The sequence below is a fragment of the Dendronephthya gigantea genome, unplaced genomic scaffold, assembly GCF_004324835.1.
Source record: "Dendronephthya gigantea isolate DGI-Jeju-01 unplaced genomic scaffold, DenGig_1.0 000140F, whole genome shotgun sequence".
NCBI classification, from domain to species: Eukaryota; Metazoa; Cnidaria; class Anthozoa; order Malacalcyonacea; family Nephtheidae; genus Dendronephthya; species Dendronephthya gigantea.
Window position 1 is genome coordinate 12,160 of NW_021163150.1, and position 14,651 is coordinate 26,810.

General features: G+C 38.0%; 1 protein-coding gene across 2 annotated transcripts; it reads right to left on the reverse strand.

Annotated features, from left to right (window-relative positions):
* Positions 1-969: 969 nt before the first annotated feature.
* Positions 970-13,532, reverse strand: LOC114536543 (neurocalcin homolog). 2 transcript variants are annotated; one of them, XM_028557884.1, is made up of 5 exons: positions 13,430-13,532; positions 11,203-11,242; positions 5,831-5,945; positions 2,131-2,504; positions 970-1,477 (listed from the first exon to the last, which is right to left on the reverse strand). In XM_028557884.1, exons 4-5 carry the CDS (start codon positions 2,481-2,483, stop codon positions 1,249-1,251), a joined length of 582 nt encoding a protein of 193 aa, XP_028413685.1. In that variant the 5' UTR covers positions 2,484-2,504; positions 5,831-5,945; positions 11,203-11,242; positions 13,430-13,532; the 3' UTR covers positions 970-1,248. The 2 variants fall into 2 exon arrangements, with proteins under 2 accessions (XP_028413685.1, XP_028413686.1); XM_028557885.1 differs by lacking the exons at positions 11,203-11,242; positions 13,430-13,532 and adding an exon at positions 8,135-8,307.
* Between the last annotated feature and the right edge of the window lie 1,119 nt (positions 13,533-14,651).

Below are 14,651 nucleotides of genomic sequence, written 5' to 3' on the forward strand. Positions count from 1 at the left end.
TCCACGCGAAACCTCACGTCGTTCCGGTGTTGTTCGCTGTGCTATGGTGCTGTACCTTGGCTCTGATTCTGGCGATCGCCTATAAGCCAACCTTATACAACGTCTTGAGCCTTTTCTTTATAAGCGCTGGAGGCACATTAGTCTTCATGAAGCTTTGCCTGCACTGCCTCGCCTTTTGGACGATGAAAAACAAAGGTAAGCGAAATGAATTATGGCTTGTTTGTACCCTAATTTAATTTGGTCAAGTTCATAGGCTGTATTTAGAGGCGTAAAAATAACCATAGGAACATTTGAATCTAGAAAAGTTGATTTTGGACAAATTTGGATCGAATTCTACCAATTTTTCTTAAGTCATTAATAAGTCGGGCAATTTGTACTTGTGACTCGGGTAACTTTTTTAGCGAGATTATTCGCCTGACCTCCCCTCCGCCCTGCCTTATTTATCAGGCTCGTATTTTGTTTTCCCCGTTCATACAGGTTCTGAATTAAGACGAAGCATGGGAAGCCCAAGTCCCGATAGGAATCATCAAATGGTTACACTAAAGCGCGAAGAACGATTCTTGTTCACTGTATTTCTGATAACCCTCGTGGTCCTGTTAACTACGGTACCACTGCTGTGGACATTCCACCACTTAGGAACATCAGAATTTACTTGGAATCCCATCAGGGTGCTCGTGTTCACCATTTACCTGCTGGGAGTTATCGTTGGTCCCTGCATATATTTCACAAGGTTGAACAACTATCGCGCTAGCCTCAAAAAGGTCTTGTGCTGATGATTTTGCAAGACAAGGCGGGCTGCAACTGATGGGGAAGTCACACAACTATTTTCTGCCGTCGACAAAGTATTCAGAAACCGTTATTCTAATTGGTTACGAGAAATCAATTAAGGACTTGTGAACGTGTGAATGAAGTAGAAAAAAGTTAGAGAAATTAAAGAATTAAGAGTAAAATAAATCACAAAACGATAAATTTGAAGCGTGGGTTTATTCACCTTTTAAATTTACGAACGATGACTCGGGTGCAACATTTCCGAAAAACATTAAATTATACACAGCAAAAAAACTCCCATAATAAAGTAGTCAAAGTAATCGCGATGTTCAATTTTCTTCAAAAACTAAATATATTCTCAGAATTATGCGTGAAAATCATAGAATATACAGTCCAAATTCCGAGAATATATCAACACCCGCCTACGGCAGATTGTGTTCTTGTTTGTCTTTGGTACGAGGCCCTGAATCCGTCGAGCCTTCACGCCGATGCACCAGCGGCAGGATCGCATTGGAGCAGGCGTACTATGGAAGGATCGCTCTTTGCACCTTCAATGAATTCAGAAAGGGATAACTTGCCGTCCAGATTCTTATCCATCTGACGAAAGATCTTATCTACTCGCTTCTCAGGTGTACTTTCATCTTCGGGCATTTTCATAACGGTACCGACCATTTTGTAAATAGCTTTGACAATCTCTAACATCTCGTGCCTGGTGAGAATTAATATGAATTTCAGTTGGTTTTCATTGCTAAATCATTATCCGGCCGCGGTTGTTCGAAAGGCGTTTAGCTTAAACGGTGGACTTCAAAATGGAAAACAAAACTATATATTTATTAAACAATTGAGCTGAAATAATATATCGGTGTAAATAGTTTAATTGTCAATTGAAGTACATATTTAATGCATAAAATGCAGATTTAGTCATTCACAAGATGTATGGGAGTAATTTTAAACTTTGGCTTATCCACGGTTTAAGCTAAACGCCTTTCGAACAACCGGCCCCAGGGGTCGGTTGTATGAAAGCTAGATAGCGCTATCCACCGGAAAGTGATTTTTCAACCGTTCTAAAAATGCTTGAAGAGCAATAAAATTTCAGCTTTGGAACCAACGATCATTAACGAGGATCCTTAATTTAGGAATACTAAGATTTAATCGGAGTTATACCAAACAACGGGCGATTTTGAGGGGATTGAAAAAACCACTATCCGGTGGATAGCGTTATCCAGCTTTCGTACAACTGGGGCCAGATGGATAGCGCGCCATCTATCTTTCGTACATATCGCATGCAATATCATCAGATCACAGGAAAAACGTCAGGCAGAGATGTAATACAAGAGGAAATACAAGTAAACGAGCACTCGCCTGGAAATAAAACCATTTCCATCAAGGTCGTACATGCTAAAGGCCCATTTCAATTTCTGCTCCAACTTGCCACGTGATGTTACAGAGAGGGCGCAGATAAACTCACGGAAGTCGATGGAGTTGTCCTGGTTCACGTCGAACGTGCGGAAAACGTGTTCCGCAAATTTCGTCGCGTCACCGTAGGGAAAGAAGTTGCCGTAAATTTTCTTGAATTCGTCTACGGTGAGATGGCCGCTTGGGCAGTCCTTCAGGAATCCTTTGTACCACTCCTGAAGCTCGTGCTCATTAAAATCGGTTTCTTCTTTGAGGTCCGACAGAACCTCGGGCCTTAGTTTGCTGTTCTGCTTACCCATTTGTACGAACTAAAAGTATTCCTAGAAAGTTTAAAGGGATTTTAGCACACGAGATTTGCAAAAAATCATGGGCCTACATCTACATAAAGAAAGCAAAAAACTAAGTTGTAAATAAAGCTACGCGCAGATGGTCTGGCACCCGCACACGCTGGAATTAACCGCCGTTTAGCTACTTGGTCTTGGAAAGTGAAACACTGAATAAAACATTCAAAACGTAAACGAGAAGTCATCTGTTGTTCCCCAGGTAGGGCGGAAGATTTACAGCTATTTTTTGATGAGGATTTTGGGGGAACTTAAATTCTAGACCTGGACGACCGGCGTCGGTAGATCGAAAATAGATCGAAGACAGAAGCTATACTGTAACGAAACATAAATACTAGGTTGTGGCGGAATACGCCTATCAATTTACACCTCAGCAGTTTCAAGGAGCGCCTCAAAGTTGCGTCGGCCGCAGACGTTAATAAAAAATTTCATATCGACCTTGGAATCACGAATGACTATAGAATCACACCGCTTCCATGCATGCACAGAGCGACTAACATGCATGCATTTGAAATGAGGGTTTAGCAAGATAGCGGCAATTCCTTTGCATTTTGTGAACGCTTTTTTTGCGATGGCTGCTGAATGCAAGTCTCTTCAGCTGTGGTTGCAAGTAAAAAACATAATTCATTTGCGTGTACAGACAATTGCGGGCTAGAATGAAAAAGTCTTTGGGCTAATATAATTTGTTTACGACTTTTTATATTGGCAGTAATATCTCAGTAAGATTTTGAAATGTATCGCTTTAACGCTTCCGAAAAGAGAACTTTCAAGAACTCTCTTTCCTCCAAGCATTCGGATTTCTAAAGGAATGGAACGTAAGGATAAGTGACTACATCGTTGGGTGTATATTGGCATTTTTGAGCTTGTTTTGCACCTCGCCTCCTTAGGAGAACTTTCGTAGAAGATATTTGTGCTATTAACTTGTGCGTGGTTTGATCAATAATATATACAAGAGTATCTTTTAAACTGCATTCTTCTAAACTACATGTGGCAGTTTGCGGCAAATTCAACGATCCTCAGGGATGCCATTTGATAAACAGCATTTAATTACACAAACACGCGGCTCTTTGCAATGCATTTTGCCCAATACCGGCAGCTGAACAATACAAGAGGAATGTCGCGAGGGTCGAGGACTCGGGAATTCGGGAGAGGGTACAATCTTAATACAACTTTGAGCCGTTTTTGATAAACCTCATGCTATCTTGCAGAAATGATTGTAACTGTAACCGCGCAAACAAACGTGCAATATAATGAAAGCGAAAGTTTCATGGAGGTTCCTGCTTGAACATTGCGGCTATTTGACGATAAAAATGTTCGAAATACTCGCAATGCCTCGAAGAAATAGCTCGATATACACTGGCTTAACTGATAGAATCTTGCTTTCACAGTTTAAGTTTCAAAGTTTACGGTTTAGGCTTTTTTACAAAGACAACCTTTTTGCAGTAGTTGCATGCATATATACGCGGCACTCTAAAACAACGAGGCCAATATATCATCTGACCGTATATGCAGGTATTTTTAATAGTGAAAGTCCAACATAATTATATATAAATTCTTGGCTTCAGCGACCTAAGCATGCAGTATTTCATATAATTATGTCGTAATGAAATTTCACTTGCTTTCCCATGTACGTATTAAGTTGCAACGCATGCAATCGTGCAAGCTAGAACGCAGACTTGCAGTTCGGTTTGCATGCAAGAGCGCTGATTGCAAAGCCCCAGACCCCAAGGAGGAAAAACGGAAATCGAATTTGTCACATCCAAAAAGGATGCACATCCAGTTTTTGTTAAAATAGCCTATGAACAACAAACCAACCTCCCACTGTATTAGTCTTAAAAATGCGATATTTTTCGATACGCACTTTAAAATAAAATGAATATTTAAAACAGTACATTAATTCTTGACTTCCGCCAGCTGCTAAGCACTTATTCAAATGTGCGGGCAGCAATCAAATATTGATAGCACAGAAATCAATTGCAATTTAAGAACGCGTGCTAAGTTTTCGAACGATCTCGTTGAAAAGGGAATTCGAAACACGGAAAAGGCTTCCGTCCGAGCAAAATGCTAGAAGTTTCAAAGTGTTTCCAAGTCTTTTACGCTCGGTTTTCTGTACGGAGTATAGATTGTGTGTTGACATTTCACCGCGTGTTTCAAAGAGTACAGTTCAATTTTGACAGTCAGACTGATGCCGAAGCGACGCTTGGCTACGATATAAGTGACAGCTATATATGTAATATCAAGCACGAAATCTATAATATATCGCCATAGTTTCGCTATCAACAGCAAATCTTTAAACGTTATTCAACAAATTAAGAGAAAAATTACGCGATGTTTTTCTCGTGCAACCCGCGTGACATTGTACCGCGATGTGTACTCGTGTACTTTTTCCTCGAAAAAAAATGTCGAATTTGAAAATATACATTTATTGAACGCGCTTCCCTCGGCTTCAGGCAGGCGTCTTAAACATCTGCAGATACTGCGGATTAGTGAGGCGTTTGAAAGTCTATTGAGGGATCAAAACAATCCGCGGCAGCAACAGGGGATATATTAATATATAAGACGATGCAAATAAGCATAAAATCAAATATATTTTTTCACAACAAATAGCATCGAAACGAATAGATGGCTCGCAATGAATATAGTCCTTAGTCGCTATACATGCAGATAATGAATGGTCCCGTCGAATATATAGATTATCCATATGTACACAAGAAAATAAACTATATTTATAAGCATCGCGTTGAATATATAATCTTGAAATTACCAGACAATATCATCTCTCTCCGACATGTATCTATTAAAAATGCACATGCACAAAGAAACGACAACAAATCTTTACTTTATTAATTGTTGCGTTTTTGACTAAATCCTTCAATTTTCTATGTATATTTAAAGATATCATTGACTGCATGTGCAAGAAATCTCCTTACATATAACAATAAAAGGCGTAGGGACAAGATGTTGAATATTTGTGGTCATTCCATTCAATTCATGCTTGTTGAGTTATAATAGCCGGCCCAAGAATATACTACGAATTATATATTCCCATATATTGCCCATTTAATTTCATTTAATCGGCATTTTCATAGTGTTTTTATTTCTTTAGAATATATATTACATATTATATATTTATACAACACCGTTGTTGTCAAAATGCACACAATGTGTATGTAATTGCACAAAGAAAATTACACAGTTTTATTTGCAACGCGAAGCACCCAACTATCAGATACATTATATAATTTCTTTATAAAAACTCCTATACGCGGTATATAATAATAAATTTCAATTATATTGCCACCTACCTATTTCACCAAAGTCCCTTCGAATAACTTTGAAACCTATACGAAGGCGGTCCTTTCACACAAAGCTCTACGCGAACGACGCAACTTTCCTGGAGGAAATCGGACAGCGAAACTCCTAAAGGGACAAGAAACACAATTAATATACCCAAGTGCCTTCGAGTCATCCGTGTAGCATAATATATTAAGAAACTCATGAATTTTTATGAGCACCCTAGGGATTATATTTAGCAACGATTAGATTACAGATATTAATGTATTAGGGAAAAAACATGACAGACCGTTTGCACACAATCGCTGGAGAAGCTGAAAAATATTAAAAGCAAATTAAGCGTCGCGTAAATATAAATATTTTTAGGATGCGGCGTGCGTGCATGCGTGCGTGCGTGCGTGGGAGGAAGCATACTACTACGAGCCACGCATGAGATCCCAATGCATGCCTTGGTTACGCGCCCTTGTGCAAAACAAAATTGCGTCGATAAAGTTTGTTTAAACTATTAATGTCGTAATGATATGGTTAAAGACAATGCGTACTCCAAAGCTGGACAAATAATACGATTCGCGTGGCAAACATGCATGTAGAAAAAATGTCGCTTCGTTCGACTCAACAAATCCACCTGGCTGATGTACATGCATTTAATGGCGTTTTAGGGTGGCAATCACAGAGTACTTAAAACCTTTCACGCATGAAGTAAGGACACGGAATTCATCGCAAAATTAAATATCGTTTAGTTTGCCGCCTTTTTTGCTTCTACGAATTATACGCGAATTGCTTTCACGCGTGAAGAACAAGGTGGGGGATTTTAATAAACGATATTATGACTGAGGTTTCGCGTGTGCCGTATATGTGTGGGTTTGGTTAGTTCATCACGATTGATGAATAAGATGATGCTCTCCCGGCAATGTTTTAACTTGGAGATAAATTAACTGTGAGCGGTCGATGGATTGATGGATGCAAGACCAATTGGGCGATAGCGATAGTGTGACCACGGAGCAGGGAGGTTACGTTGTGGTCAAGTTGGCTGAAACTATATATAGGTACATAAAGTTTGACGGGCGTTAATACAGCTATTTCTGTCAATTCCATTGCTATAATTATTAATATCAGATTTTGATCAGATGTTTTTTATTAAAGCTGTTTCGGTTCCGGAATAACATTTTCACGCGAACGTTTGTGAACTGGTAGCGAATGACGTGGCTAACGAACCTTTATCATTTTCATTGTCGAAAGAAATCCAAAATGACGAGATTAAATAGCTAAATTTTCAAAAACAGTTCTGTAAAACCGAAGCAACAAGCCATGCATCAAAATACTCATTGCTATTCAACGATTTCAGCAAAAGAACAGCCAAATATGCTGTTTCATCCCAGGATATTTCTGATATTAAAGAACAAAAATAGATCTCATCAAGCGACGCATTGTTCGGCACTAACCGATAGTTTCCGACTGCTGCCGATTTAGAAATTTAGTAGAACATGCACGAAGCAACCAATCAGAATGCTCGAAGTATAAATGTGCCAACAACTTAAACTGATAATAACAGAATGATTATAACAACGATTTTTACGTAGATAACTTGGAATAAAATTTCACCAACCGCGCATAACACATGTTTCCTCGTCACACAACGCCCAATTATCGGGTTTTTTCGTAAATTATGAATTACGGACCTATTTGCGCGTCAACAACACATGGCACTGATGCAGTCCACACAAGTAATGTGAAGATCTTATCGGAAAATTCGACAGACGTTTGACTATTAGCCGAACAACAAAATATTGATTTTAAACAAGGACAAAATCCAATACCATATAGGCACAGCTGTACAAAAAAAGGGTTTTAGGGGTTGAAAAATCTTTACATTTACATGGGAAAATAAGCAATCCTCGGCTCAGAAATCACACATTAAATGAAAAAATCTTCATTTGCGAAATAAAAAAATTTCGAAGTTTGCACGGCCATATTTTCGACATTTCTCAACATTCATTAACCAAATTTTGCAGTTATACTAGTTCAAACCTGCTCCTCCTAGCTGTAATGTTAAATTTCGCTCTCCCTGCTTAGTTAGCTAAGAATTGACATACATACATGGTTTCAAAACTCTTCACGAAACCGAGTGTATTAAACGACATTCATTTGGTAGCAATATCAAAATGAGCAAAGGTTGCCGAACTATATTTCTTTGACATATACATGTTGTTTGAACGGGGGTCGTATATTAAGCGTTCAAGGTCGTGCTTGCATTAGTGCCCTTGTCTAATTAATACGGTAAACACTTCTCGTGGTTTGAAACTTTTTCAACATACCTGTGTGCTAGTCTTGAGAAGCAGTGCTGGCAAAGAATGGCTTAGTTTTCGTGCTGGGCTGCAGTTCGTGGCTGTGTGTAGGAGACGCTCTCTCGGTTTGCCTGACAGCGCCGCTTTATGGTTGCGAAGATCAGATCTGGCACAAAACGTGAACTGGACTCGCGAAGTTGTGGACTCAAGACCTGGAGTATCACGGCTATAGGAGCTGTATACATGATGAATTTTCGCTGCGATTTTCAGTATGAAAACGCCCTCAGTTTCTGATGATTCCCATCGAAAAACTGGAGGAATGGCGGCAGTCAAATGTTCGCTTTGCGCGATCGAATTAGAACAACGGATAGACTTAGAAAATTACCAAAGTCTTTGAACTGACAAAATAAAGTACCCAAGGACCTAGGTTCAAGATGTCACGCGAGTTTTGCTACAGCCTGAGTACAGGTAACGGCTAGTGGAGGAGGCTTCAACTCAGGCAAGTGAAATTCACAGAATGAAGATCGATTTAAAACATTTGAATGAAATACTTCAATTCATAAACCTATTAAAAACCCTTGAAATTCGGAATGTGTGATTGGTAAAATTCTGGATGTGTGGGAAAGTGAGACTTTCTCCAGCGAAAATTTCAAACTAAATCTCGTTTACGAGTTACCTTAGCCTCGCAATACTCCACAAGGCTTACGTGGGATTGGCCTATATTGTGTTGTCACGATTTACTTATCCATCAAAAGTTATGAGGTTAACTTGCAGAAAAAGATCTGGCGTGTTGAGCAGTTTCATTAAAGTAGCTCATGGAAATGCACAATCTTTACTGCAGGCGAGTCTCGACCCGACAGAAGATGAAAAAGCATTGTTTACAATTCGAGGCAAAGAGTCCACAACGACCTTGCACGAGTTCAGTTCACATGCTGTCGCTTTCCTAACGTGCCACACGCTGCTCGTAATTTCGATGTTAAATAAATAATTGAGAAACCACAGTTTGAGCTAATAAAATGGCTGACCAATGATTATTCAGCATCGAAGGGGGCGCAATTTCGTATCACAATGAAAATTATTTAACAACAAGATCTTTCCATCTGAAAACGTGCAGCTATCAGAAACCTTATGGCTAAATTTTCGCACTAAGAGAAGCTCACCTCCCAATAAGAAGGCTTTGAAGCAAAGAACCCCTTCCCTAGAATCTATACAGTACAAAATATTTCTACCCTTATTGGCTTGTGTCGTTTAATAAAGACTGTCGTTTAATAAACACTTCGTTCTAATTTGAAGAAATTAATAGATGTGAAAAATACCGTGATTACAATGAAAACAATCAGTTAATTCTTTTGAAACATTGTAGCAAATCTTCCCCCACGATAGCGTATGAATATTTGATAAGTGTAATTTGCCCCTTAGCTATATACTTAAGACTTTTAACCAGGGTCAACATGTTTTCTTTCAAAAAGATCTAAGGGTTAAAGTTAAAAAAGTTCTCGAATTTTCTGCAAGTTATATAGTACTTCGTATAGTATTAATAAAGTTCCATACTTCGGGCGATGATATTTGGAATGTATACGTGAAGACGTCAGCATGACGACATCATCCACAACTGAAACTCGTTATTAACATAGAGCAGTAGCTGATAGTGCATCCACAATTGCAAATTGTATCGAGTGCCAAATTGCCTTAAGCATCTGTACGACATTTTAGTTCAAATTTTAGCTTTTATTTTTAAGGGAGACTAGACAGTGAGCTGTGCTGTTTTATATACCTGAACAATGTGACGTATAATAAGTTAAATCAATATTTTTTGTCAATACCATCCTCTATTTCTTTCAAAATCTAAGCGAACCTACGATTAAAGAATGCGAAATGTGGTCGTTTTCAGCTATAACGGTCACGAGAAGAAACAAAAACTAGCAAATACCTATACCAAATATTTAGCAAAACACGCGCGAACTTGACTTAATGGCGATCTAATCGCGACCAAATACTCTGGTTTTATGTGTCGGCGGTTCACCGAAAATTGACTCGCTAATTACACGCTTTCAGGCAGTGATAAATAATTTGTTTTGTCGCAAGGTTATAAAGCAATATGCGTGGGATTAAACGTGCTCAAAAAACAAGATGTATCAAATTAATCGTTTTCACGAGTCGGCCTGACATCAGACAAAAGACCACTCCTTGAGAACAAAGGAGCCCACAATTACTCAAAGAAGCACAACATTCAACACTTTAAAAGTCATTGATTAGGTTGAAGCACACGGAACTGAAAAACCTCAAGGTTGCCTTTCGAGAAATTCCCCAAAACGGACGCTATGTGATTGCAAGGGGCTTGCAATAAGTTCAAATTAGTGAACTGCTTTTAAGCTTTTTTTCTGTACGACATTTTAACCAAGACATAACCATGTCCGCTACAGTACACAATACTGCTAAGACTTTCATGCATTCGGTAGTCACAAACACCACCCCCCCTCCCTGCACTACACACCTCCCCCCTGCACTGCGCCCCTCCCCCCCTTGCACTGCACACTTCTCCCCCTCAAAGAAAACCTCAACTGCTCCACAATGCCTGCACATTATCAAACATGATTGTTCAGAGTTGACATATATTTAAATATAGTCATGCATAAGTACACTAACCCAGCGCTGATGAGACAAAGGCATAGCCATGATTATTAAAAAACGCATGGAAATGTACTAAAATAGTTTTTATAAAAATCTATGAACAGAAATAATTTTTTTTGATAGCCTTAAAAATGCATGGAAATGTACTAAAATAGTTTTTAAATTATGAACAGAAATATTTTTTTTTGATAGCCTTGATTATTTCATTGTAAATCATTTTGCAAATGAAACGATTGAAAAAAAAAACTTTCGCAAAAAAAAAAAAATTTTAGAGTCGGAGTTGGAAAATATTAGTATTCTACTGTGGCATTAACTTGCCCCTGGTCATACATTAATTAAACAGATTCAGCATACTGTGATACGAGATATTGCAAGCATTTCAATCAAATCAACCCTAAGCCTAACAAATAATTCTATTTTAAGGAACATGTTTGTTTCCCAATTTCAAACACCCACTGATTACTTACTGTGTTGAAATCTTTGCCAATCTTGAGTCCCTGGGGCAACCTGCAGAGGAAGACAAAAAAACATTTTCTAATTGTTCCAACTTCTTGTGAGAAACACATTAACTATAATGTACATTTGTATTATGATTTATGACAGGGTATAAAGATGATAAATATCAAAATTTCAAAAATATTGATATTTGATATTCAATTTTTTGAATACCAAAGATATCGAAAATACCGATTTTAGTTTAGAAAAGACGCATTATATGCAAGTCTAGAAAACATGTTTGTTCAGTTCAAAAACAGCTGCCCTAAAGCAGTCAATGTGAAGAAATGAAAGAACCCTCAGAGCTCTCATTTGATGTAATTTACCAAACATTATCACATTTCACAATGAGATGAATGCTAACAAAGATTAATGTCTACATAAAACCCTTCAAGGATAATATTGCAGCATTTATCATCTCATCTTATCTTGAAAATGAGTTTACAAAACGTTTACAAAGGTTATTTCACACAGTAGCACTTTGGTTATTAAATCTGTTCTACTGTAGCTGGATAACTATAGAAATGGATTCCAACCAGCTGGAGGGGCTAACACCTGAGTTCCACTGGACAGCTTGTACAAATAAAACTAACTTAGCAAGTAATGTTGGGAAACATTCAGGAATTAGTGTTGACAAATGGCCAGAAATATAAACAGAAGTTCTTTTAGCATTTGTTATCAAATTGGAATAAAGATAGTGTATTCTAGAATGGTTATTAATATAAAATAGTGCTAATTGATGTTATTTATCTCATATATGAAAACTCTCTACAAATTGCAAATAGATAATTGAACAAAAATTTGAGGATTATTTTCATAATGATCACAGCAAACTGGAACAGATTTCCTAAACCCTTAGGCCTGTTTCGAACTTTTCATGTGCCAAACCTAATGTTAATGAGCTAAAGTCTTTGTTTAAGTTTGTCTGAACTTGATTCCGCACATAAAAAGTTTGACATCTCAACAGGCCTTAGATTGCAACCAAAATGACAATTTATAGAATGCTACGGTATTGGCATTTGGTGGACCAAATCACACTATCATTACTATATTTATTTATATATATATTAGCAATGTCAAAACAATAGCATGTGAAATCATCTGGTATTGGCCCAAAAGTAATTTTATACACACTTTCAATTTTTACACATTTGTACATACATGATAAATAGAAATTCAAGTGTTATATTTACATGTGCATTGTAAGTGGCATAGAAAATGTACTTAAAAGATTCTAGAAGATTTGTATGTGCCAATAGTTAATACGCACATACATTTTACATAAGACAATGCCCCAAACAATTCCTTACTGTGAGAAATAGGGATGGGATTTTCTACCAAATTCATAAAACCGTTGCCAACTTTCTTATTACCCATTGAGATGTTGAATAAGTTCAATGGTGTTATAGGGGGCAAGGAATTGCGTGACAATGCTAATGGCTGTATTGAAATTTCAAGCATGAATTAGTTGTATAATTGTGGTTTAGAAATAGGGGTCGTAAAAATCGGATAAAAAGCAATTGTTATTGTAGCGTATGTGTCATTATCCATCATTTAAGCGATTGAAAAGTTAAGCACACAAGCAAAACATGAACATGTTGTGCTGAAATCTCGCTAAGCGGATTTGTAGAGAGCCATGACAGAATCCTATTTGAGTCAGCATGATTATTTTCGCAAACAAAACGGTACTTATACAGCTAAATGTCTGTATGAAAAACTGCATAGTTTTTGCACCAAGGAGATGATTCTGGATAAGGGGAAAAAAGCAAGGAATTGGGCTATTTATACCCACTTAACGACCTAATTGTGCCCAAGTAAGCGAGCAGGTGTTGACAAACAGACACCCATGATTAAAAATTCCTAATAGTCGTTATCGACAGCTCTTGGAAACAGCTTAAATATTTTTCACTTCATAGGAAGACTTATGGCAATCGCTCTTCCGTATACAAAACACGATGCCACCATTTATGTATCAGACTATATTTACTAGACCTAGGAAACCTTCCCCACGATATTTCTCTGACATTACGATCGCCGAAGGTAACTTGCACAAAGGTTTACTCGGCATTTCCTGCGTGAACCCCACAAACCTTACGCTAAATGCAGCATGAAAGCACGCCTGCATCAGGCTCGTTTACAATGACAAAACGCAGGAAAGGATAGCCTGTTACACCTGGTATGAAATAAGCTTCGACATACCTTTTAATGAGGATTTTAAATGGTCTTTAACACTATTATCTCCTCCTGAGAAGACCAAACAACCCAAATTCTTGTATTATTGTGCACTGTGCTTTCCTGACAACTCAACATTCTATGACGTCACAAGTCAGCCCGCGTCTGCGCCCGTGTTCTGTACAGCGTTAGTGGGTACTTAATATAAACTTCATGCAAGTAGCACTTGAAGTTGAACAAGACGGTGTTCTGGTACTCGTACCATTCTCGTATCCAGTAACCAGTCTATACCTTTTCCGACTCCAAGCTCCCGATTTACCGGAACATAGGCTAATTACAAGAAAGAACCGCAATTTATGACGCTCCTTGTGTGAATTTAATACTCCAAACATAAACCTTCTCGCCATCACTGATCATTTCGAGGCATGGGAAAACATTTGCGGCAATTATGCTAAATATCCCACACACTCTTACTCCTGACTAAGTTCCCACACGTGGTTTATATCAGAAGAAAAGCTAAAAAGGTATATGAATAAACGGGCAGATAGGCTATTTGTCGGTGGCAGGGGCGTGCTATGTGATTACCCTGGTGATTATTATCCCTTTTTTATAAATGGTAGATAAATTCGGATAAGCTTGGTGGATATGCTGCTTTTGTTTTTGAGATAAAAACAGAGCGTTCTTCAATGTTAAGTGTAAGTAAATTTACGTGTTGTGATTTCCAAAATTTGCGATAAGGCTCACTGGAAAATTACACTGTTCATGCCAACCATTTATGCAAAAGCATAAAACTGGACAATAACATAGTTAATGAGTTGTATTGTACTTTTTTTAGTCTCCAAACCATGTATATATTCTATTAACTGTGTTATAACGAAGCAAAAATATGACATCGCCATTGGGAGAGCTGCAACTCTGCAAGCCGGCCGGAGTTTCGTACCACAAGGTCTCATATCATGATATCAAGTAAATTGAGTTTGCTTATCGTTGATTTGAGGATGATTCATACGCCTAAGTATTCATCTCCAACAAGCGTGTTTAAAAAAAAGCTAGGCTGCTGAAAAAAAAAGCTGGTTTGGGGGCAGAAAGTCCCTAAAAAGATAAAATTAGTGATTTTTGATAAGCTCATGCGACTGATGCAAGGGATGAACTTTTAAATATTTTTTCTTTTGCAGCCGCTAGCTACGATATTCAGCGCATATCTGGGAATAAAAGAAAGTGAAAAAGGAAAATACTTATAGCGTCATCC